Below are 24,782 nucleotides of genomic sequence, written 5' to 3'. Positions count from 1 at the left end.
TTTGTGTGCCATGTATGTATGTATGTGTGCTGATTTGTAGATACAAAATAAAAAGTATGCCTGGAGTTTTCAAAAAAAAAAAAAAAAAAAAATTTCTCTCTCTCTCTCTCTCTCTCTCTCTCTCTATATATATATATATCTATATATCTATCTATATATATATACATATATATATATAGATAGATATATAGATAGATAGATAGATATAGATACAGATATACATATACATATACAGATATAGATATATAGATATATATTATAGAGATAGAGATAAATAGTTCCAGGGGTTTAAATACATCCACAAGCATCACCTTTGTGAGTTTTGATGTGTTGATTTGCAGTGGAATATCTCTATAGTCTGATAGTCTATTTAGTGAATTGCCATGAAATTTGGTGACAACATTCATGTTGCCTCGGGGTTGAAACCTGGCATTTTTGGTGACCCTGATGACCTTCCCTCTAGCACCATCTGCAGGCTCAGTGGGGCATCTGCGTTAGACATAACACAATAGTTAAAAACAGGACTGACCAACTGCAAACGCAAATTATTAAAGACCATCCTATCAAAAGATTGTTCAGCTAGTAATTGGGAGAAAAATATATTGTTGACTCCAAATGGGACTTCACAGCATGTCGCCGTTGATCTTCATTAGGTTCCTCTTTCCAGCTCTTGTTTTTCTAGTTTGTGCAGTCTCATTTTCAAACTCCATGTGTCTCCAAAACCAAATGCTGAATTATAGCAGCATAGCACTAAATAAGCACGAACATAATAACGTCAGCACCTTCAGTGTTTACTGTTTTCTGTTGTCAATTGTGCACAGGATGACTTGAAACTTATTTGCATTATCTTCACTATTCTGGGGGTTAAGTGAAAATGCAAACACACAAGATCAAGAGTTTAGGGTGCTCAGTTTGGCCCCGGTCTTGATCTTTCAAGTGCAAGATCCTTTTGCCCCATGATTTTTGGTGGGAAAGAGGCAATAACTAACAATGTTGCAGCAACAGGGATCAGTCACACAGGTTTACTGACGCACGATGGCATAAAAAACAGTTTGCTCACTGGAGCAGAAAGACAGGTGATCAGCTGGAGCATGAGAACCATGTTGTGCTTGGCTTGTGAAGAATCTTAATGTCGTCATTGGCAAGGACAACAAAGTGACTTTTGCAACAAAATTAGCAGCATCCATTTTTGGCAACATATCAAACACAAAAGTATTAGACCTGTGTCAAACAATAACTTTCAACTTTCTTTTCTATGCTTGTTTTAGTCAGTGTCAAACAAGTGAGTGGGGTTTGCATTTGAAAGCAGTTCTGTTTTGGGGTGGTAAATTATTATTCACAGTGCAGACTTTTGGTAGCTTTCAAACAGCGTTCTCTGGTTGGATGACGTGACCTGATGTTAAATATCATTAGAAGGAACAAACTCCACGAGGGCTAAATGCTGCAAAACAGGAAACAGTATTTGCAAATTTTTGCAAATACTGTTTGTTTGCAAATGTTTGTTTAGAACCAGTAGTTCCCAAACCTGTCCTCAAGGCCCCCCCGTCCTGCAGATTTTTGTTCCAGCTCGACTCTTGCACACCTGAGGCTAAGGCCCATGCCCCTTCATGCATGCCCTGCTCAGGTAGATCTGTTTCAACCAATCACCATGAAGCCCTTAAATAGATCAGGTGTGAAAGAGTACAGCTATAAAGAAAAACCTGCAGGGAGGGGGCCTTGAGAACTGGGTTGGGAACCACTGGTTTAGCTTACAGCAGATGTATGCAGCGTATGACTATTGTAAAATTACTATTATGGTGGGATAATTTAAAATATATATTTAAAAAATATATAATTTAAAATATATGTTCTCTGCAGACGGCCAGCATGTTGAACCATTCATCTATTGTGTAGCGAGCAAGCACTCAAAGGGTTAAGGAAAAAAAAAAAAAAAAAAGATTAAACCCAGGGAATCATGGCTGATGTATATCTGGTAAATACAGTTTCGGAAATGCACAAATCCTTGGTCTGCCTTCAGCCAGGTCAAGGGTAAACACAGACTTCAAAGATTTTCTGCGTCACTGAGCAAGCGCCAGCAGCTCTGTTATCTTCAATGACCGCCCACACCTTATTATTCTGCAGAATACACACTGAAAGTCTCAGATGTCAGTGTGCATGTGAATAAAAAGCATACACACTGCTTGAGTGGATACACAGTCATAGTACGCACATGCTGATGGAGACAACAGATTGTTGCCAGAAGTAAAACCACAACCAACCTGATGACTTCCATACATTTTCTTCTTCAGACTGTATCATGTGTGTGGACATGACGTTTGCCTCTGTACTGGAAAACCACAGTGAAGCTTGTTTGCATGGTGACTGAGCGTGACTTATGGAGGAATCCTGAGATGATTGCTTGTGTTGCTTTGGTGATCACGTCTTTGTAATGACTCAGGTCGTGACTCCAGATTTTCTTTGTGTTTCTCATGACTTTTCCACCAAAATCTTGAACTGGTTCAGTTCAAGATTTTTGGAACCCACATTTCAGCCAGTTTTTGCATCACTGATGTTGGGTGCACAACAGAACAACAGAACAATTTTCTTCTGTGCAGGGGCGTCGTAGTGGGGGGAAAAGCGGGACTGATTACCCAGGGCCACAATGGGGGAGGGGGCCCTCGAAAGGCCTGAAATAAAAAGGTTTGCCTATTGGCCGGCTATACAAGGGCCCAAGAAGATTTCTTTTCATGGGGCCCAAAATCCCTTCTGTGTACAACAGAAGTGAATACTCTGGCAGCACATGACCGCCGTGTCGTGGTGACCCAGCCTGCCTGCTGCCAACTGCAGCACAGAGCCTGACCCCACATACCTGTTGGAATAATTAACTTACATAATCTCAGCCTGACGGGGTTCAGACTGAGAATAATAAACCCTAAATGGTGCTGGTGCCTTGGCCAGTGTGCTGATTCTGTCCTGGAGAAAAGAGCAGGATGTGACAGGAAAAGCACAGCAGCTGCCCATAGCTGCAGACAATGAACTACTACCACTACAGTGAGAACTACTATTTTCTGGTCCCAGTTGAGAACTGTTTTTTCCATTTGGGCACCAACCTTTATTTGATGGAAATGCAAAGAATGGTTCCAAATTTGATGTGCAAACCAGAACCAAACCTGTTCTTCTTGGTGGAAAAGGGTAACTGTGTTCTCTACCTCTTTTGTCTCCTCCTCTCCTGTCTGTTTCAGTGTTGTTGTGTGTGTGTGTGTATTGCATGGGTGTGGCTCACTCTCCTTCCCCCTTGTTCTCGCTTCACCAGCTCACCTATCTTCAATTTACTCATCAGCCTTTCAGGATAAGAAACCCGGCCTGCCTTCCACTCACTGCCACATTGTTCATCCTACTGCTCTCTCGGCTGTTTTACTACCTGTTGCTAGAGTTGTTTCTCCTGAGCCATCTCCCGGCATTTCCTTGTGCATGTTAATTCGAATAGTGTGTCCCCTCACACCCTCTGCCTCCATCTCCGTCTCCTCACTCACCCATGCCACCCCTGCCTGCCTGCTGTATCAGCTCAACGGATTGCTAGCCCATCTGTTCAGCCTGGCTTCACCCTTCTACTCCATCTTGCCAGGGCAGCATCTCCAATCAGCCCATCAAACCACTCCTCTCCTCACTACATTCAACAGCTTACAATAAATCGTCATCTTTTACCTCACCATCCTGTTGTTTGTGTCTGCATTTGGGTCCAGAAATAATAATAATGATGGAATGGAAATGGGAAAAAAACAAGCCATAACAGTCTTGTCAGAGTAAATTAAGTCACGTAGACCGAGAAGAATAAAAACAAACTGAAGGCTGCAGGCTATAATGAGAAAATGCATGACATATTCAGTATAACTTTGATTATGGCAGGACTAGACTGTGTGAGTTAGTGGATAGTTGAAACCAAGATACAGAGTTTCAGTCAATATGAAATTCAGTGAAAAGGACAGACAGGAAGTTGGGAGTTAACAAATTTGCAATATTAAATAGTCAATCTTTACAACAAAGTTACAGTTTTGTTTGCAGGGTTATTAAGGTGCAGGGTGAAACAAAGCAATCAAACTACAACCCATATTTTCCATTTTAGAAGAATGCAATTATACTACGACTGCAATCCACATCCATCCAGCAAAACTTTACCACAACTGCAAAAGAGAATTGAGCTCAGGTTCAATAAAATCAAACCCCCGTTCAAAAAAGGTTAACAATCATCCTACCAAAGACCTAATTACCTCACCGCAAACAATATCGCTACCTTGCTACCAGAATGACTAAAAGGCTAGAAAAGCTCAAATTTAAGATACACTTTCAAGCACCAAAACACATTAAAACAGGCGAAGAAAGAAAGAAAGAAAGAAAAGAAAAAAAACTATTTAAAACTATCTACAGGTGGTAGAACCCAATTACGAAAGACCATAGGCAAATAAATAAATAAATAAATAAATAAATAAATAAATAAATAAATAAATAAAAATAAACATGAAATAAAATACGCCACTTATCCTGGAGAGTTTGCAATATTTCACAGTATCAAAGCCACTTTTATTTCTCCTGCCGGGCTCTTCTCCTGGTTGCAATTTTACAAAAAACAGAAGTGTCTCAGAAAATATGCATTGCAAGAGTCTCAAACACAGTTACATTATATAACAAAGTTGGAGGATCCTCTCCTACTTGTTTTCATTGTCTTCCCTTGCGAGGCCATGGGCGGCTACCTTGTTCCCCTGTTAGCCAATGACATGGTCCGCCTACTGAGTTAACACAGGTGCATCCGCATCAAGAAGGAGCTGGAGAGAGAAACAAAGGTTAATGCAGCTCATTTCACAGCTACACTAATCCACTTTTATTGATTATTAGGTGCTGCAAAACCATCCCATTGCACCTGTACTGATTACCCTGAAACTGTTTCTCATTTCACAGTGCAAGCAACATACTTTGCCCTGCAGCACATAGAGTGGCTCTTTAAAAAAAACCTTAACTCTCAGCACATTTAATCTAATAGAGCATTTCCTCGATTGATGGCACTGTGCTGAGATCAATTTGAAAGATTAATTTGTGCAACTTAGTCGAACATCAGGAGGTCCTGCGTCAAAAGGTGCAACTGACATATATGTGTTCTAAAGAGAGAAATAGGAAATGCACCCCTTAATCTGAAAGGTCAGGACAAGAGATGAGGGAAGCAATAGGACGACGCTGCAGACGGAAGCCACAGGGGTGTGTGAAACATGCAAAGAAAGAGTACAGAGGGTCTCTGTGGCGTTGTAATTACAATGGCTTGCACTGGCCATCAGAGTCTGCTGGAGCCTCAGCTTCCGGCAGCAGCCCAGAGCTGAATACTAATGCCGCAATTAGTGTAACCCAGCAACAGGAAGTTGGCTGCCCTTGAGGGGAGACGAGAGAATGGAGCTGAATACATCGCTTCGATACAGACGAGCTCTAGTGGCTGCCGCCGTGTGGCCCATGCTCTGGGCCTGACCTGGAAGGACTGCTGGAGCGGGAGGGCACCGCCAAGTGTCGAACTCACCAACATGACAGCATGAAGGAAAGTGAAAAGGGCATGTTGTGGCCGAGCGCTGTATAATCATCACAGGGTGGCATTCTCCACGGCCATGGAGAGAGGAGCCACATTCAAACTTTCACATTTCCTTGACAACATAAAAAAAAAAAAGATGACTGCTTGCTCTACATGATCAAACAAAGATCAAGAATGTGTCGGGTTCTCTTGAAAATGGGGAAAACAGAATGCTCAAGAGGGCGAGCCAGACTATAAAGGCTTTTTAATATTTCTGTCATATTTCCTGATAGTTGGAGTGCCTGGATCGCCCTCTTAAGTTCCACATCTCCTTGTTGAAATGCTGTGCTGGCAGACTCTGATCATGTCTTTCCACTCTGAACATCGAATCTAACAACAAGAACCCTTATAAAAACTACACCGGCAACCTTCAAGAAGATATGCCCTTTTACTTTTCCAGCTACAAGATGTGCATTTTTTTTCCCTTTTTCTGTTTTGTGAATTGTCCACCTCACAAAAAGCAAATTGCCCTCTTTTAAATGGTTTCACTGCTTGCAACATGTTGTTTTTTTTTTGTTTTTTTTTTTACTTGTACCCCATCAAGCGATTAATATTGAGCTACAGGTGGATCAGGTATATTAGTAGTTTATTTTCAAATGTGCCGCAGAGATTCGGAGAGAACTCGTACAAATGATCTTCAGTGGTATAAAAGGCCATTATGAATATAGATCGAGTAAATATCCAGACAACAGCCCGAAGTTATTGGATGGGTGGTCGCTAATTGAACTTGATGGTACCATTTGTGACTCTGCAGAGTGCCTCAATTCAACCTGCTTGTCCCCTCTCTCAAAGCTCAAGTGGAGGTAGTCAATATGTGTCCTGCATTCTGATGAACCTGTAGCTATGGAAACTCTTCCTCAACTCCAAAGTTGTTCAGTAACACACACTTTCAACATTGCGCAGCACTTATACTTAAGTGCAGTTATCTGCTTGACTTGCTATTGCAGGGGCCTTGCATCCATTATCTGACTTTTGATTGACAAACAAAGTGACAGGCAGGGGGACTGTTTGCAGCAATTTGTGCACGCTGTTAGTGTTGTTTTGTTTGTTTGTTTGAATGAGCAGTCAAACCCCGGTGACAGTGCTGACACATACAAATCTGTCCCTCCGTTTATGCTTTGTTTCTTGGCCTCTGGAAACAACAGTGACTAAGCAGAGGGAGGTTTACTACTGCCACACGCTGCCAACACAGTTATTCTTTGTATTAAAATTTGTTCATGTCTTTCAGCGGGATGACAGCAAAGACAATGGCTATTTTTGTATTATTGTGTAAACTATCTCGTGGGTAGATATGACGATGGTGGTGATCGCTTGCAAAATCATGGCCTAAAAATTCAATGTACACTACTACTGTATATGTTCTGCAACTCGCTGTTTAATTCAAAAGTCGGTTACTGCACAAGCATTGAACTGTGCAGAATAAGAAAAGCAAAATGTGATTGCTACCATGAAAGAAAAATCCTTTGTGGAATTTTCCTAAGGCTTCTAGCTCCAGTGTCTTTAATCTTTCGCTTGCTAAAGGATTTAATTAACTCAGGGGATCCACCTGTGAAATGAATGGGCATTTGCAATTTTTTTGTTTTGTTTTTGTTTTTAACTACATTTTATTGCCTAAGTAACTTGCAGTCAGATAAATGGAAGGACGCCTTGCAGGGATTCTGCCACAGGTGCTTGAAGATGATGCGGTGTGAAGCTGAAAGTGTTTCAGTGTGCAAGGAGAGAATGACAGTTTCAAGAAAAAAAAAAAAAAAAAGCTCTTTTATGTTGATCAGTCCAAGTGTTTCATTAACTATTTTAAAATTTTTAAGGGAAAGTAGTTTTACATGAATGAGATTTTATTTTTCATTTTTCTAATGCCCAAAATTGTGATCTTGGATGTGGTGTTCGAAAGAGGGTGGCAAAATAAAAGTGTCCTCAAACATTTTTCTCCTCCAGTTTATGTTTTGAAAGTTGTCACATGTCTGCCAAGTTAATATAAATAATAAAAATGTCATCATCACTGATTCTACTGTTTTTTATTTGATGCAATGCTGGTATTCATTTTGAGAGCTGGTGTTTAAGACCCTAAGGACCTTAAGACTTTTTAATTTGTAGATCTACTTTGCTTACCGTTGCACTTAGATGTGCTTTGTTTCTTTTCTTTTTTTACTACTTGCCTGATTTATTTCTTTTTTAAGGGTTGATATGATATTGTGCTTTCAAGCCACGGTGGGCTCCATTTTTGGCAACAGGGCCCTATAAATACATGCCTAAAGATGAGCCTCTGGCATCCCACAACGTTTTTCTTTAATTACTGGGAATGGTTTCCGGGTGTTATTTTTAGTTTGTGCAGCTAATAATTTAACCACACACGAGCCATTTTAGATTGCAGTCTTTGTACCAAGATGTTCCTGCTTGGAAAAGTGCACGCCCAGCGGCTGTCGAGTATACTATTCATGATTTTGTGTGGGACATATTTTGAGCCTGCCAAAAATAACACTAATAGAAGACGCAGTTACCCAGACCCACAGATGGCACACACATCACTGATGGATCCACAGTGGAGTCACTGCAGGAGGGTACCTTGCCTAGGCTACAACCCAACGACTTCCCTCACAATGATAATATCATTAGTCTAAATGAGGCTCAATGGGTAATTTATCCACTCCACCACCCCCTTCCTCCAGTCAGATTCATTTCAGCAGAAGTGGGAGGGATTTCTTTTGCCAAATTGCACATAGCTGACCTTGCCTAATTGGTCCATCTTTGCTTCCTCTGGACAGAAAGCAGTTACATATAGAGGAAGAGTTGAGTCATGCTTATTGTCTGATGGAAGCTTTCAGTCATCCTCTCTTTTTATTCAAACAGGTACACAAGGAAAACTTAAGGCTAATGGAGCGAGCACTGAGGGAAAATACACTGCGTCACTTATGTCAAGTTACCAGGTGAGTCACAGGGTCGCTTGACAACGCACAGCCAGGTGAAACCAGTACGAATATTGTATAAAATATTTCATTATCTGTAAATATTTCTCTCTATCTTTCTCTCTCTCTCACTCTCTCACTCTCTCTCTCTCTCACAGGAAATCTGTTTATGGAGCACCTGCAGATAGGAAACCTGTTTCCATGGGGACTGCTGTCTTTTAGACCGGCTAGACGTTTGCGTAAGACAGTCATGCAGCTCGCAAAGAAAAGTTTTCTCTTTGATATGGCCTATTGACGTAAGACGGATGGTGAAGGCAAACTGGCATTTAACCTTCATTTCGATTAATCAGCTCCATTATAATAATATATCCAAGTGAAACTCTGAGCACAAGCAGTTAATGCACAAAGAGGGTGCAGAGGACATCAAAGTGCACAAGGCTGAGCCACCTGCCAATAGCAGCTTGCATGCACTGTAAATACAGAACATGTGTCCTCTTCTTAAAAGAAGGGCTGTTTCCATTCTGTGAGCCCATCATTTTCTAATGTTACTGCATGTGCATGCACGTGCATGTGAAGGGAATTACATACTGGCAATGAGGAGAAAGCTTGCCGCTGATGATGCACCTGCAGAGTGCAGTCATAAGTTAGATTGTGCAGAAGTGACAGCAGTTGTGTATAATTTAGTATAACAGGCTGTTCGCCAGCTCAGACACTTAGGGTCAGCAAGACCTTCAGGAGCCGGAACAAACAACAAAATTTCCTGCATATTTTACACATGACAACATGGTTGCTGCATTGTTATCATGTAATTGTATCACATTAGAGGTTTGGCTCAGGAGTGAAGCGCATAACAATTGAATTTGTCTCTCTTCAACTTGATATTAGCAGAAAAATGAAGATATACTGCCACCCAGTGTACACAGCAGGCTCATCTGCTTTACTCAAGGAGGTTGTATGGTTACATGGTAAAACTGTAATAAGAACACCTTTTAGATTTGACACTTCTCAACAGTGAATTATTTTAGCCATCTGTGCATTTAGATATTTGCACACTTGAGGGAGTTTAACTGCTTTATTGCATTGAGACAGCAATGTTGCTGTTTGGATTTAATTAAATTTACACAAACAACACTTATACCAAAACGAAATCCGAAAATTTTGCCAAAGTCATGCAGCGCCATATTAAGAATTCACTTTGTTGGTGAAATGTGGAGGACATGCATAATGTTTCTTTACAGTTGCAGTCACCCACATTATGGACAGTTTTGGTCAAACTATACGTTCATTTACATTAATGATATACTAAAACTATTCATTTGTGTTGCATCCATTTAGTTTTCAGATATTTAAAGAAGAGGTTAAATGATGAAAGACTGAGTCATAGATGAGAAACAGCAGGATATCCTGTTAATGGCCCACAACCAGTGAAAGAGCTTTACTTATCTGGTGTGATTGGGAGTCAGAGGAAGTTATTATGGGGATATTGCTGATTACAATGACTTGAACACAGCCAAAACCAGTGTAGGAACATGCAATTACAGCCCCTCCCACTGACCCTTTCCACACCAGTGTGAAGTATTAACTGCTCATGTAAAGACCTCTTATTATATAGGGTGTGTGTGTGTGTGTGTGTGTGTGTGTGGTGGTGGTGGTGGTGGTGGTGTATTATTTTCATCTCTTCTAGAATGGTGTATTTCTGCACACTGGGGCCTAAAGAGTCTTGAAGTATATAGATCGGGGTTTGACAGGAAAGCTGAGACCGTTGTGGATTCAATGAGCCCAATATTATCCATGTGTGATGATTGTAGCCCCCATGGTAGCCATTTAATTGTAGTGAGGCCATTTTTTGAAACGGGATGTCACTGGATAAAATGACCTATAGTGGCCTCTAGGATAATCACAGCCTCATGAAATTGGACATCTACAAACTAGAGCCCTTGGGCATTCAGAGCATGTATGGTTTTCTAGGTATACTGACAATAAGGAGGAGTTTCTGAGCAATTTCCACACAGAAGTACTCACTAACCGGGAGCAAAAACTGCAATTCTTACAGAAATCTCTAAATGTCAAAAGTTTTAGACACCAAGCATGAATTTTCCTGTGGCATTCCTCAAGGTCTGAGTGTCTCAATGTGATATTTTGGAAAGATTTTTGACCATTTTCATGAGATCTCGATTGATCAAAATTGGTCAAATTTTGCAGCAAATCTGTGTAACAAATGATATCAACCCTAAAATTGCTGCAACAACTTATGAGACATAAATTGGCATCAAAATAGGCATGCTTCAATCAGAATATTCCAAACCCATACAGACTTTAAACTTTCAGAATTTCAATAGGTGCCTAAAAAAAACAAACAAAAAAAAAAACAGTGTTTATGACAGATTCATTACTAGAAAAACTTGACACATGGTGTATGAGCTGCATCTCATCTCATCTCATTAATGACCTTTTTCAAGTTCACGGCACGGCAAGGCATGCCTCGCCATGGTGTGCAGCCAGTGTCACGGATTCTGAAACCGTCTCCGTTGGCAACGACACGGTGCCAGATAAACTTCCCAGAATATGATTTCAGCCCTGCTCAGGAGCACGAAACACCTAAAGACTCTAGATGGCGTTTCATTATACCCTATGCATTCCTGGCTCAGGAGGTGACATTGAAATCATCTTCCAGTGACCATATAAAGAAGGAAGGGACAATACATCAGAGTAGCATGAGAGCCCAAACTGGTGCTCATGCAGTGTGGAAGAATTTGGCGAGGTTGTCATTGTTTTGAATGGGTTTGCCACCCGTCCCGTTATGCCCTATTTAACAGGATGATGCCCCAGCCAGGTGTTTAAAATTATGAATAATTTGTCTTTTGCTGATGTGCTCATATTTGAGCTGGGCTTCATGCTTATGCAGACTCCTGATGTTTTGAGACCAGTATACACACTGGACAAAAATCTCCAGTCTGCATTGTGTAAAGTGTCTGTATCGATGAATCTCTGTCCTGTCAGCAAAGGAATAATAGTTTATAGTGGGATTTTCCAAAGTCTGGCTGCAGTGCAAATTTGGAAAACTGCCACTATGGCATATTGTCCCTTCCCTCTTTGGCCTACACTTTCCTTGTCGAGTTCCACGTTCCTTGTTGCGTCCTAGGAGCTTTTAAGTTTTGAGGAGCAGCTAGGAGGACTGTCACCTTGATGGGTCCAAGTGCTGTCTTGACAAGCTCCATGAATATGCACTACCAGAAGGCAACAAAACAAAGCAGCCAGTGGCAAACAAACAGGCAGCAAAAATAAACAGTGAAACAATGGAAACCTGTTACAGACAATATGTGAATTGCTGGGAAAAACCTTTTATAGACAACTTTTATAGACATCATTATTAAGATCATATGCCAACATAGATGTGTATGTAGTGCAGAAAAGGCTTATTGCTGCCACACACACTGACATATTGTATTTCTTTTCCATGTAGAAGTTATGAGCAAGTTTACAGTCAGAGTGCTATTAAAATGTATGCAGCAACATTGTGGATATAGATTAGCATGTCTGCTGTGTTGGCCATGCAAATTACCTTACTTATTTACAGTGTTGGGAAGTAACTAGTTACATGCAATTAAATTACAAAATAAATGTGATGTGGCTGATTACAATTACTGAGGAAAAAAATGTCATTAAAATACAGTAACTAATCAAAATATTGGTGATTACAAAGGGGCTACATTATATTCTTGTCTGTAACAATTAGAATGCAACACCATCAGGAGTAGGGCGTTACGAGGCAGGCTCCATTCATGTGCTGAAATGCAGAGCGCTGTTTTTGATTGGCTCATTGCGCCGCCTCGCGTCAACCAATCAGATCAAAGCGCGTCGCTCTGAGCAACCAATCTGCCGCTGCCGTGCCTGCGACCAGCCGAACACGTCAGCCTGCTCTGCTGCCTGTGATCTGCATGCTGCTGGTGATACTTTCTAAAATTCAATTCAAGTTATACTGAAGAACTTGACAGTAATTGACAACAGAAGTTGTCAATAATCCGTTTAGAGTGCTGGCACTGCTCAGTTTTAAACTAATGTTTTCTGACTTTTCAGATATTGCCCATGTTAAATTATTTGTTAGAAAGGTAGTCAAAAAGTAATCAAATGTAATAAGTGACATTACTGACAACATTTTTAGCAGGGTAACTAGTAATCTAACCAACCTATTACATTTCAAAACTTTCTTATTTAGCTCTGTGTTCCTCTTTTTTTCAGCACTCATGTGACAACCTGGATTCAAACTCCTTGTAACCTATTTTAAAGATGAGACAAAGGAAAATATCTGTTGACAGTGCTTAGGACCTGATAGGTCAAATCCTGGCCCAGCAGCCGGCTGTGTGCCTGATAGTTTTTTAACGTATAACACTGATGACATGGAATATATTGGATTATTGGTAAGCTTACTTCCCGTGTGTAGTCATTCTCTGGATGTTCCTTCTACTTTTTTATGCTTTGTTTTCTCATTCTAATCCATCTATGTTTCTGCTGTTTTTTCTTCTATCATTATCTCTACTGTTGATGTATGTTTCTCCCTGTCTTTGTAGAGTTTAAAGTGAAATTAAAACTATTAAAAAATAAATAATTAACAATAAAAACAATGAACTAAAACGGAAATGTTAGCTTTCGGGCTCCTATGTCAGTCTTTTAAAATAGAGCATCGCAGTTTAATAATTTTTTTTTTTATTTTGTTGTTAACTACTATCACTACCAGCGCTAGAGAAAGACGCTTTTGAGACTGCCTGGTTACCTTTCTTGACCAAAATAAGTAAGCCATGAGAGTGCTTTCTAGTTAAAAACGTGTCTAGAAAAAAATATATATATATTTTGATGTTGACAGATTCCATGTCAACCTGTCAGCCAGAGATTCAGGAATCAGGAATAATTTTAAGTTATTAACTATTAATTGGAATCTGATTTATTCGTCAAGCAGCAAGCTCTACATCAGGGGTGTCAAACTCGTGCCATGGAGGGCCGAGAGGCTGCAGGTTTTCATTCCAACCAACAACTCCACCAGGTGATTTCACTGATTAGTCCCGCCTCTCTATTTGGAGGCAGGGTGATCAGTGAAATCACCTGGAGGAGTTGTTGGTTGGAATGAAAACCTGCAGCCTCTCGGCCCTCCATGGCACGAGTTTGACACCCCGGCTCTACATATACAAAAAATACAATAAAATCATAAAATAAAAATGTCATGATTTGATGTGTTTGATGGTGAAATAACAGAGAAAAGGAGAAAGGAGGAACATGACATGGTGCTGCGTGTCCAGCTCAGATCAATCAGCTGGTCGATCAGCTGATCTGCACGCCGCTGACGTCACTTCCGCCCTCGACTGCTCCATTTTCTGCTGCTAGCGGAGCGACCGACGAGAAGGCAGGAGGCGGCGGAGAGCCAGCAGTCCCGGGGCCCGGAGGCTTTCCTGGAAAACATTTTGACCGAAGGTGGGAGCCGTCGACCTGTCAGCCTCAGCTTGAGCCGCCTCTCTCTCTGTTTGAGCCGCTTTCAACTCGGCTAGCCAAGTTTGCTAACAACTTTTGCTAGGTTAGCTTAGAGAAGTGTGTGGCTGGCGGAAGCCCACAGACACTGGCTAAATTGTTGAATAGCGTTTCCAAAACCTTGACACGGCGCTGTCTTTTGTCTGTCATGTTTTATATCTCCTGGTGAAATTACATTAGAGCTGTTGGCTTCTGCTATTGTGCCTTTCTTCTGATTAATATGTGTCTCAGAGTACACAAGTGGTCTAATATTAACGTGTTATAGTGTACTAACCAGCCTTTAATGCGTTAGTTTAACTGTGGAGCTAACTAAAGCTACCTCTGTTTGGTTTCAGATTATTTGTTTATGTAAACGTCATGCCTGGCACTTTAATAACACAGCGTTTTTGTTTCTTCCCCCAGACTCCAACTCTGAGCTGCCTGCATTTTTCTCTGGATCCACCTCGCTTCTGTTTACATTTCACCTTTTATTCTCAGTAGATCTCATCTGACATTTTTATTTTTTAAAGTTGTGAATTTACTGAGAAGAGTGTGCTGAACACCCAGCGCCCAGAGTTCAGACAGAGTTGTTGTTGTTTTTTTTTTTCCTCAATTGGTGACAGATGGTTTTGAGTTATGGATCAGGGTGTTATGGACGGTCCTGTTACTCTTGTCATCAAAGCCCCCAACCAGAAGTATGATGACCAGACCATCAACTGTTACCAAAACTGGACGGTGGAGAAGCTCAAAGCCCACCTGTCGGACGTGTACCCCAGTAAACCAGTGAGTATCCAGTCTTAGGATAGATCATTAAATAGGAGTGAAAATGAATTTCTCTCGTTTCTCCTCCTCCACCGTTCAAGCCCAGGGTCTTGCCAGCTGGTCAGCTTTTTGTGTAATAGCACAAGGGAAAGTTTGCTTATCTATTGTGTGATATCTGTGGGAATTGTACACTCAGTCTCAGGTGAATTGTGTTACATAAAATGAGATTAGGGCTCATGTACCGCTGGTGGACGTCAAACTCTTATCACCCCACTCAGAACGAGCTTCCTGAGAGGAAATGGAGCCGTGGGCCTTGATTTCAGAATCTGTCATTTCCACAGAAAGCCCTCTTTAAAAAAAACCCATTTCACTCTGGAAATGTATTTTGAACATGCATGCTGTTTTTCCCCACCCTGGTTCACACTCGGTAGCTGTCCTCTGCGAGTGCACTCCTTTTTAGCAGCAGTTGAGGATTCAAGGGTCCAACATTTCAAACAAATGACCTCACACATTTTTGGGACATTTTTAGTGCCAAGAGATCATTGCTGTGGTGTTTTTCCACAACATGTACCAGAGACCCATTGGAAATGAACTAGTTGTTGGTAGTATTAGTAGTTCGAAATCAACTTGGGACATTTTTTCCCTCTCAGTTAAACTACAGAGTTGCTCCTGTATTTTAAACAAGTCACTCTTCTTGCAGTTTAATGCATCGCTGAGGATTTATTTGCAAGAGAGACACAGAGAGAGACACACGCTTTCTTCAATGGGATATTGGTTGAATGACTATGAATATGAAAAAGTCTCATTTTTTATTGTAAGTCTTCTCCCAGACCTGTTACAGACATATTTCAAATGCTGATACACATCATGAAGAGGACTGATATGCTGATCTTAGCATTAGTCTTCAATTCCAATCACAACACTGATAGTGGTTTGCGTCTAGCTCTCTGAACTACATTTTATCACTCAATTTCAGGCTGTAGATTACACCGCTGAGTGGTCTCTTTGGTCTGGAGCTGTGAATATCCCCGTGTTATGTGGGTTGTTTAAGTAGGTTAGGCAACACAAGATTAATTAGACGGGAGGCCTTTGTGCAGAATGAATCCTTTTCCCCGGCTAATCCTGTTACTGCTGTAAGTCGTCGGACAAACAATATTTGCACTGCCTCCTGTTTTCGTCTGCCTCCTATTTGACATTTGCTTGCTTTTTGAATTTGTTGAAACTTGTGTGTGATTCACGGTAGTGTAGAAACATTTTGCCATTGTTCAGAAAATTCATTCATTCGAGTAACCTTGACGGCGTTCTCTAAAATGAAGGGAGTGCGGTTGACAGAATCACAGAGTGCCTGAATGAGTGTTTCAGAGTGTGTAGATGTGACGTCGCACTGAGGCGAGGGTGTTGAGATTTGCATTGCGCTGCTAATCTGACATGTCCTGATGTAACTGCTGTCAACACACACAGGGCGAGGCCACTCCCCTGTGAAGTTGTAGCCCAGGCACAGGAAGTGCTGCACTTTTGTTGGTGTAAATTACTGGATGTGAGGCTGCCGCTTGGATCAAGAATGCAGGGATTTTGGGCATTTTGTCAGGGGTAATTTGCATTTGTGAATGGCCGTGTTCTGCTTGTAGGCTCAAAGAGGACACACTCTGACCTTGCTGATACGACTAATCCACTGCTAAGACTCTCCTATCCCTACTGAAGTTACTAATGAGCCCATCCTCATTACTCATTCATACAACAAATCTGCCTTTTGATGCTGTGATCTACACTGCTATTTTCCTTTTTTTATTATAGGAAATATTTTATTACAATTACTACTACTATTATTATAAGTAATAGTAGTAGTTTGTGATTTTTAAGAAGGGAAGCACATTTGTTGTTGTCCATGTGCAAGTCCTCCTATTTGACCCCATTGTCATATTGTGTTTTTAGAGCTCCAAAGACCAGAGACTGGTGTATTCTGGGAAGCTCCTTCTGGATCACTTCACCTTGAAGGATGTTCTTAGAAAGGTAGGTGCCCTGTCTCACCGCATGCCTTGTTTTCCCTTTTTGTCAAGACAACATGAGCTCATAGTAGCAAGTTAAAGCTAACAAGGCAACATGCACTCCCTTGTCCTGGATTAAACATCATAGTATCGACATACACATAATAGTGATATTAATAAGGCCATTAACTAACCCCTTACCATTCGTAAGTAAGTAAGTAAAATTTTATATATAGCGGTTTTCACAGAGAAAGGCACACAAAGTGCTTCACAAAATGACAGTAAAACAAAGGAAACCATTAAAAAAATAAAACAGTAAAAAACACAAAACAAAGTTACCAAAGTTATCAAAAGACATTGACAGTCAGAACATGGCTGGTTTACGACCATTCAGGAAAAGCTTGCCTTTACAAGTGTGTCCTCCCCTTTTTTTACATCCATTTTTTGTCAGGGTTTGGGGGATGTTCAGGGGGAAATAAAAGGACAATAGTAGGTGCCAAATAGAAGTAGTGTACATCATCTGAAAACTTGTTTGAGATGCAGTTCAGCATTGTGTGTTGAGTTATTCCAAGTCATAAATCTGTGAGAAGAATTGTGTTTTGGTTAGGCGCCTGATTATTTATTTGGAGTGTATGAGGGTTAGAACATTATCCACAAGACTCTCAACTTTCCAGTCATGCCCAGCTTATGCAACTCAAAGAGTGTTTAGGCGTCAGTCTGCCGTAATACACCATTTTACAATAGGCTAAATAACACATTTGTACTGCATACAAAAAACTGCATGGGATTAACGCAAAGTAGGCATGTCTGCAAAGGTGAGACCTGTGGGTACCTATAGGTGGTTTAGTGTCATATGATACCAGCATCTTCACTCTTTAACACTCAGCACCAGCCTCTAAAGGACAGTACATTGGCTGGGCCCACCGGCAGGCCGTTGGAACATTAAAGGGTTAAAACAAATTAATCAGTAAATTGTTTATATAAGGGACATAGACATTTTCAAAATCAGTTTTCCTCAATAATGTGAAAACATGCAGTGGGGTGCTCTGAAATGTAATCACATCATCAAGTATGAAGTTTCTATCATGCAGGGTCGTTATTAGGCTACTTGGCATCTTACATGATTGTCACCTTATTTTTCTCTTTGTTCTTAAAAACACAGTAAGAGAAAAGTAAGGACATCTCAAAGCTAGAGTCAGGAATCGTGCACACTTTTTTGCAGAAAAAATATGCCGGTGAATTAATTTTCATCTTAAATGGCAAGTGTCTACCAGACAGTTTGCAATTAGCATAAGCGCCTCTGTGCACCCATATTCGAGCTGCAGACTTCAGCAGCCTGACAGCACCAACAAACCAACAACCTACACATTAAGTAAAGTTCAGAAGAAATGGTGTGATATTTTAATTGAATGAAAAACAACCTCAGTATATCAAGTATGCCACATGAGCGGGAAAAGGTACAGACATAACAAATGGATTAAAGCCTTGCCGCCGTTATGGGGGAGACTGCAGTCACCTGGAGGGAACCTGCAGAGCTCCAGACAATGCTGGATCAGTTATGAGGAGCTGAGACTGATAGTGAGAAGCAATACAAATTATAGATCCTCAGACATTAATTTAGTGACAGCATGCCTATTTTCAAATTTTCAAATCAGTTTAATCTTTGCCTCAGCTTTCCTGGAGAGTAGTGTTGACAACGTAGTCGATGAAAAATGAAAACAAATTTATTATCAGGTATTTCTTTCTGCAGATGTCTTCGGTTTCAGTGTGCCATCCTAATGGCGCAGTCTGTTTTTCAGAATGTAGATAGCTTTGTAAGAATTGTCTGCGAATTTAAACTCAATAATTTGAACAAAGTGCACATTTGTGTATACTGAAGTGGTCCCAAGTACTGCTCACTCGTCTTCTTTCTCCTAAACAAATAAAAAACAGTGTCAATGAAAGTGAAGTAGTTCATTAACATGTTACGATGAAATCTCAATATTTTTTGGAGGCCCATTGTTTTTGAAGAATATGTCAACACACAGGAACAGTATCACACACACACACACACACACACACGCACGCACACACCCACACACAGACGTCTCAATACCTTGCATACCAAAACATTAAAACTGTGTATCAAAAAACAAAACACTGCATGGTGGTACGTTACCTCACCATCACCCTAGACTGCCAGTAGTAAAGCCACTGCCACTAGTAAAGTTCACATAAGTTTAATATTTTTTATAGTGACAATAATGCAATAGTTATGTTGTCTTTGCTAATGACCTCTGATGGCTTCTACAGCAGGATGAGTACCACATGCTCCATCTGGTGTGCGCCTCACGCACCCCTCCTGGGTCCCCGAAGCCCCACAGCAGCCGCGGTAACAAGTCCCCGGAGATCTCGTCAGCTGGTCCCACGGTGGGTTAACGGTGCACTCGTCACATCTCTCCATTCATTGCCATTCATTTCATCATCACGGCATGCCTTTCATCAGCCACCTGTCGACAGCGATCTTCAGCTCCCTGTGGATGAAGAGATTCTCTAACCTCTTCCGAGATGAATCATAAACTGCTGCTAATATTCCGACCTGGTTCTTGTTACAGGACGTTCAGAGCTCTAACAGCCCCTCCTCCGGTCGGGCCGGCCAGCCGCCCCCAACCGGACAGAGCAGCGATGGCCTCAGACAGCGAGTGGGCCCCTTCCCGTATTACCCGATGCACCCAGCATTTATGCATAAGTAAGCCGCTGTGCTCATTTCTTAAAATGAATCTTAAATTATGCAAGCGGGAGATTGGGTTTTTGCAGCAGATGAAGAATAGCACATAGGAAAAAAAAGTAAAAATCAGACAAAATAAGATAATTCAAGCCATTATTGTGCTTTGATTGGAAAATTATCTTGGCATTTGCCTGATTAGAAAATTATCCTATTTGCTTATCCCACAGTCAGTGATTGCTTGCTGATCTCATAATATAATATCAAATACATATCTATGTGGTTGGTCTGATGAGTTTTCTTGTGCTGGAATGTTCTTAACCCTTCTCTCCAGCTCGACATGGAGCCAGTCGCCCCCGCAAGTCGCTCCCCCTGCAAACATGCCTTCATATTACAGTCCCATGACACTTATGTGGTGGCAGCAACTGTATGCCCAGCAATACTACATGTACAAGTAAGTCCCCTCATGTTTCAGTCTCACCGTGTCGAGGAAATGTTTGAAAAGCTTTCGTCGTGACAAAAAAAACACTGTCTTATTGTTCAACACGACCTATGTCTCTTTCTCTCTCTCCAGTCAGATGTTGGCTGCGTCCTCCCAGCATGTCAGACCAACCCAGCACTTGACCCAGTCGCACCAGTCAGACTCTGTGAACCCGCGCCCCCAGGTTGATCGCCGCGGCAACCAAGAAGTCCAGATGAATGCCCAGGGAGGGGAGGTCCTGAACGAGGAGGAGCAGAACCAGGATTGGCTGGACTGGGTGTACACGATGTCTCGCGCCGCCATCTTGCTCAGTATAGTCTACTTTTACTCCTCCTTCAGCCGCTTCGTCATGGTGATGGGGGCGATGCTGGTGCTCTACTTGTGAGTGCATTTGAATAGTTTGTCAATTTTGGCTTTGCACAGTTAAATAAACTTGATTTCTATGTTTTTACATGTTTATATGGTAATGAAGATTCTGGAAAAGTAAGAGAATTTGAGAATTTGTTTTCCAGGCCTGGAATTGTTTTGGAAAATGATGAAACAACGCTAATGTTTTGAAAAAGTCCTGGATGTTTTTCATAAAAGAGATAGTAATCTTGACAAGTCGAGCTACAACCCGAGAAGCGAGAGCAATTAATATTTTTGTTTCCTCATAATCAGCTCTCATATGACTCAGGGGAAACCAGTCTGAGTTAAGAGATGTGGCGTTCACTGTGTGATGTATTTTATTTGGTTTGCAATTCCATCCACTAGTTGTAAACGCTGCTTTACCCATTACTCAGCAGAAATGGAAATGTAGTATGTGGTTATGGAAAAGTCATGGAAAAGTTTTGGATTCAATTGGCAAAGGGTTGTAAGTGTAAAAACCTATTATTAAATTAGATAGATTCTAGTTATTTCTTAGTTTCTGCACATTACTTTTTCCATTTAAAGACTGTAATGAATCCCAGCAGTGTATCCCTGCCTTAAGGAGCTGCTTGATGTATTTCAGATTAGTACAAGGGTGATGAGACATTTTTAGTGTTACTCTAAAAATGCTGCTTCAAAAGCCTGACAAGAGTAACATTCTCAAAGGCAACACAAATTGGCTTTTGGGACCTTCAGTGCCAAAATATCAGCATCGGCGTTGGTTTTCAAAACTATCCCTAATCTTATTTGGCATTTGTGATAGCCTTTTGAACCCAGAGCGATTTTCCTCATGAAGAATTATGTCATTGTCACCTCATCACTCATTCATGAAGTCAGGGTTAATGATTCTCAATGGTTTTCTGATGGAGCATTTTTCAGCGTCTTCAGACCTGGTCCTGTTTTACTTAGCATAATGTGCCGATCTTTATGTATGAGCTGTGCAGCGTTTCAGTGAAGGTCCCTAATAGTAATGTGTTTTCTGTGTCTACAGGCACCAAGCAGGCTGGTTTCTTTTTAACTTGGAGAATGATCTCCAGCTTCCAGGGGATGGAGCCAATCAAGAGGATATGGAAGGAGAGCTGCAAAACCCCGACTTACAGGAAACGGTACTTGTCTTGCTTTTATCAGCAGCGTTCGCCCAGTCTGATCCAAACTGCATCTCAGTGAAAATGATCATATCGGTTATACAAGGTCACTTCACTCAGAGGCCAATTTTCAGCTCATTATGGGCTTTTCACACACGTTTTCTGAAAGACCACTCAAGAACACAGGAACTGGCAACCTGTTTTTGACAAGATGAGAGTACTAAAGCAGCAGACAAACAAAGAGGTTTGTCTTGGCAGTAAGTAGCGTCTTGATCTTGGAGCTGTGCCGAAGACGACCTTGTAAATCCACCTTGGGTGCACCGCAGTGGTGAAAAAGTTAAAAAGCTTCTATTTTGACAGTGCAAGGCAAAACAAACAATGCCATCACGTTTTAGCTCACAGGGGACCTTCATCAGCGAATCAAAGTGTCTGTGAGTGATATTTCTGTGATCAACAAATAGTTTTTTCTCTCTACGTGAGTCGCTGTTGTGTTATTTTGAGAGCTATTGCTCAGTTTTCTGCTTAACACCTGAAAGACGATTCTTTTCACTTTTCAGTTTGAGAATCAGGCCTCAGCAGCAGAAAATGTAACATCTTTGGTTATTGATCATCAATACTTATATTTAATAATCACCATCAATAATTATAGTAGGTTTTATTGCAGCATTCATATGGACTCCACCCTGTTACATTTTTCCATTATAATCTCTGCATTAGTAACTGTTTTGAAGTATTCAGCCTTTGTGACACATAGACATAACTTCCAACGCATTGTGTCTATGGAGAAAAATCCAGTTTCCACATAGTCATACCTGTCACAGTCTGTGATTTATGCTGGATTTTAAAACTTGGATCTTTTTATCTGCACAAGTTTCTGTCTTAAATGGGTTTGTTTATGGATGATAACAGAGATTAAAAAGATAGTAATGAGTCAAGAGTGGTACAAGCAATTTGTTTTTTTTTAATGAAACTAGTTCTGTTTAAGTTATTAAAGAGCATAGAAATCTATTATTTTTTTTCTTATGCAAACATTCAATGTCATAAATTATTTTGAAGGAAATAGGAAAACCCCTTTCCTCTCTCATGGACGATCAGTCTTACTGAGCCTTGATCAGTCTAGCAGAGAGAGACAAAAGACAGCATGACTGCAGAGGCCAGCGGAGTATAAAATGAGTTCAGAAAGTTTTTAAGATGACTCATAACTTAGTCAACAATATCGTGCTTTGGTTATAATTTAGCAGCTGTTTTGTAATGGAATGTATGAGCTGTTTCAGATGGTGTTTGTGATGAGCCGTCATGTGCAATCTGGTGCACTGTATGTCCATATTTCATCTGGCTGTGCTCTTCGCTGTGTGATTTCATCTAACTTTGTCCTGATTAGGACCGGGCGATGGATCAAGGCTTGGACGACGACGGTGAAAGTGGAGAGGAAGGAGCAGAGGATCCCAACAACCCGCCCAACACGGGCTTCCTGTCTTCCACCTGGTCCTTCATCATAACTTTTTTCATGTCACTCATCCCGGAGCGCCCGCCAAACGCTGCGAACTGACCCACGGGCTCCGGAGTCGCCGCGGCTCTTCACATGCAGGAGCGCAGTCTTTCAGTAAGAGGAGATCCATCTGCCTGCCTTTTTAGGGGAACCGTTTCTGTCTCAAGGCAGTGTGCTTCCCCTGTAGTCTCCTCTATAACTAAGACTTGGAGGTGAAAGTGGTATGATATCACTGATTTTAACCTGCAGTCACAGATATATCCTCAGTCGTAGCTAGCAGCATCACGTTATATGAACCTGCTGGACACCAGTTTGTCTGCAGGAAAGACTGTTAAATGACAGTAACACCATAGTCAGATTGTTATGTGCAAGTTGTAAGCTCGTCAAAAGAATATTAGTCTCTGTTATGGTAGAATAATGGATCATTTTTGCTAAATTGGTGCATTGTAATATTATACAATGACACAACACTATTTGTGTTGAGCAACCTGAACAAGTATTGTCTTTTGTAAATAAGTTGCAAGTTTTGTTTAAATTTTCTTAGTACATTCACCATTTTGTAGAAGTGGTTGTGTTCAAAGAAGAATTTTAAGAGTCAGTTTTTTTTTCCAAAAGCCCATCAAGAGCCAGTTATTACCCTGAACCATGTGACATCTCTGACAACAGAAATGAATGGTCAAAAAGTGCATAAAATGTGTCTTCTTAAACTTATTGTGTGTTTTGTATTAATTGTGTGGAAACTGTTTCTGTCCATGATGAAGCCTGCAGCCCGAAGCATTAATCCTGATCAGACCTTGACTGTTTTTTTTTTTGTTTTTTTTTGGCAAAAGGTGAATCCAATGTCCTAGCTCCTAAGTGGATTCCCTACTGTCAGACAGCCCAGAAGAATCAATTAAGTTAAAAGAAATGGTAATACAATTGTTAAGTAAAGGGCTGTTCTTGGGATGAATGTTGTATCGTTCAGTGGATAAGAAAAGTTATTTTTCACAAAATAAAGCCCAGAGCAGCATCTGTCAAGGAGAAACCAGACATCATCGTTTTTTTTTTTTGTTTTTTTTTTAATATTGTTGTTATCCTCAAGGTGCTTAAATATATTAATTTGTACTTATACAAGCTTAGTCACAAAATTTTGGCTTCTCACTGTCAAACTGTCAGACCAGTTTTAGAGTAATTAATTACCTCAGTTAATGGGCGAAACTTTGCACAACACCCTCAAGATGTCGCTGTAACTCATTTGCATTTACCTGGAATGTGAATTAACATGATCTATCTGGAGGAATCTGTGATGAATGAATGAATGAATTAATGTGGAAAGAATCAGATGGGATCTCTTGGGTTCCTCAGGAAACATATACAAACTGTACAGTAGGTGTGGAAAATTGACACTTCTTAGGGAGATTTTGTTGTTTAAATTCATTTATTAGCCAACATCTGACCATTTGTGACAGTCGACAAGCAAAGCACCCACTGTGTTAATGTGGTGTGAGCTCCTAGAGCTGTGCACATCAAATCAAAGCACACCAGCATATGAAGCAGCACTTGATATGCAGCAATCTATAAAACAAAACTTAAACAGCATAAAAAAAAGGTTCAGTCTGTAACACATTGTAAGGTTATCAAGACTAGTCCTTTTTGTGGATAGAACTTCATTGTTTTAATTGTCATGATTTGGAGTAGCTGCCCAATATAAATGACACTCTGCAGCACTTTAATTTTTTTTCCCCCATCCTGGCCTATTTGAAAATACAGACCAGACACTCACGTAGGAGTATGCAGAGATCTTACACTCTTAACATAAAACATTGTTCGTTTTTCGCTCAAAGTACCACATTATGAATGAGAGTTGAGCAGAACATGCAACCCTGTGGTTATCACGCTAAAGAGA

The 24,782-nt window shown here is 40.8% G+C and overlaps 1 protein-coding gene across 1 annotated transcript; it reads left to right on the top strand.

Annotated features, from left to right (window-relative positions):
• Positions 1-13,785: 13,785 nt before the first annotated feature.
• Positions 13,786-23,604, top strand: LOC115368208 (homocysteine-responsive endoplasmic reticulum-resident ubiquitin-like domain member 2 protein). The gene is made up of 9 exons (XM_030064234.1): positions 13,786-13,950; positions 14,407-14,766; positions 16,678-16,755; positions 19,023-19,139; positions 19,325-19,458; positions 19,769-19,888; positions 20,009-20,296; positions 21,315-21,429; positions 22,790-23,604. The coding sequence occupies exons 2-9, from the start codon at positions 14,620-14,622 to the stop codon at positions 22,955-22,957; spliced, it is 1,167 nt and encodes a 388-aa protein (XP_029920094.1). The 5' UTR covers positions 13,786-13,950; positions 14,407-14,619; the 3' UTR covers positions 22,958-23,604.
• The last annotated feature ends 1,178 nt before the right edge of the window (positions 23,605-24,782 follow it).

Source organism: Myripristis murdjan, chromosome 11 (genome assembly GCF_902150065.1).
Source record: "Myripristis murdjan chromosome 11, fMyrMur1.1, whole genome shotgun sequence".
NCBI lineage: Eukaryota > Metazoa > Chordata > Actinopteri > Holocentriformes > Holocentridae > Myripristis > Myripristis murdjan.
Note: the sequence above shows the minus strand (reverse complement) of the source record. Positions and strands in the feature narration are given on the sequence as shown.

Excerpts from the sequence above, each read along its gene's own strand:
- LOC115368208 (XM_030064234.1), top strand. The coding sequence starts at position 14,620 with ATGGATCAGGGTGTTATGGACGGTCCTGTTACTCTTGTCATCAAAGCC. Across the intron at positions 16,756-19,022 it reads TGAAGGATGTTCTTAGAAAG|CAGGATGAGTACCACATGCT; the intron begins GTAGGTGCCCTG and ends TGGCTTCTACAG. Across the intron at positions 19,889-20,008 it reads CAGCAATACTACATGTACAA|TCAGATGTTGGCTGCGTCCT; the intron begins GTAAGTCCCCTC and ends CTCTCTCTCCAG.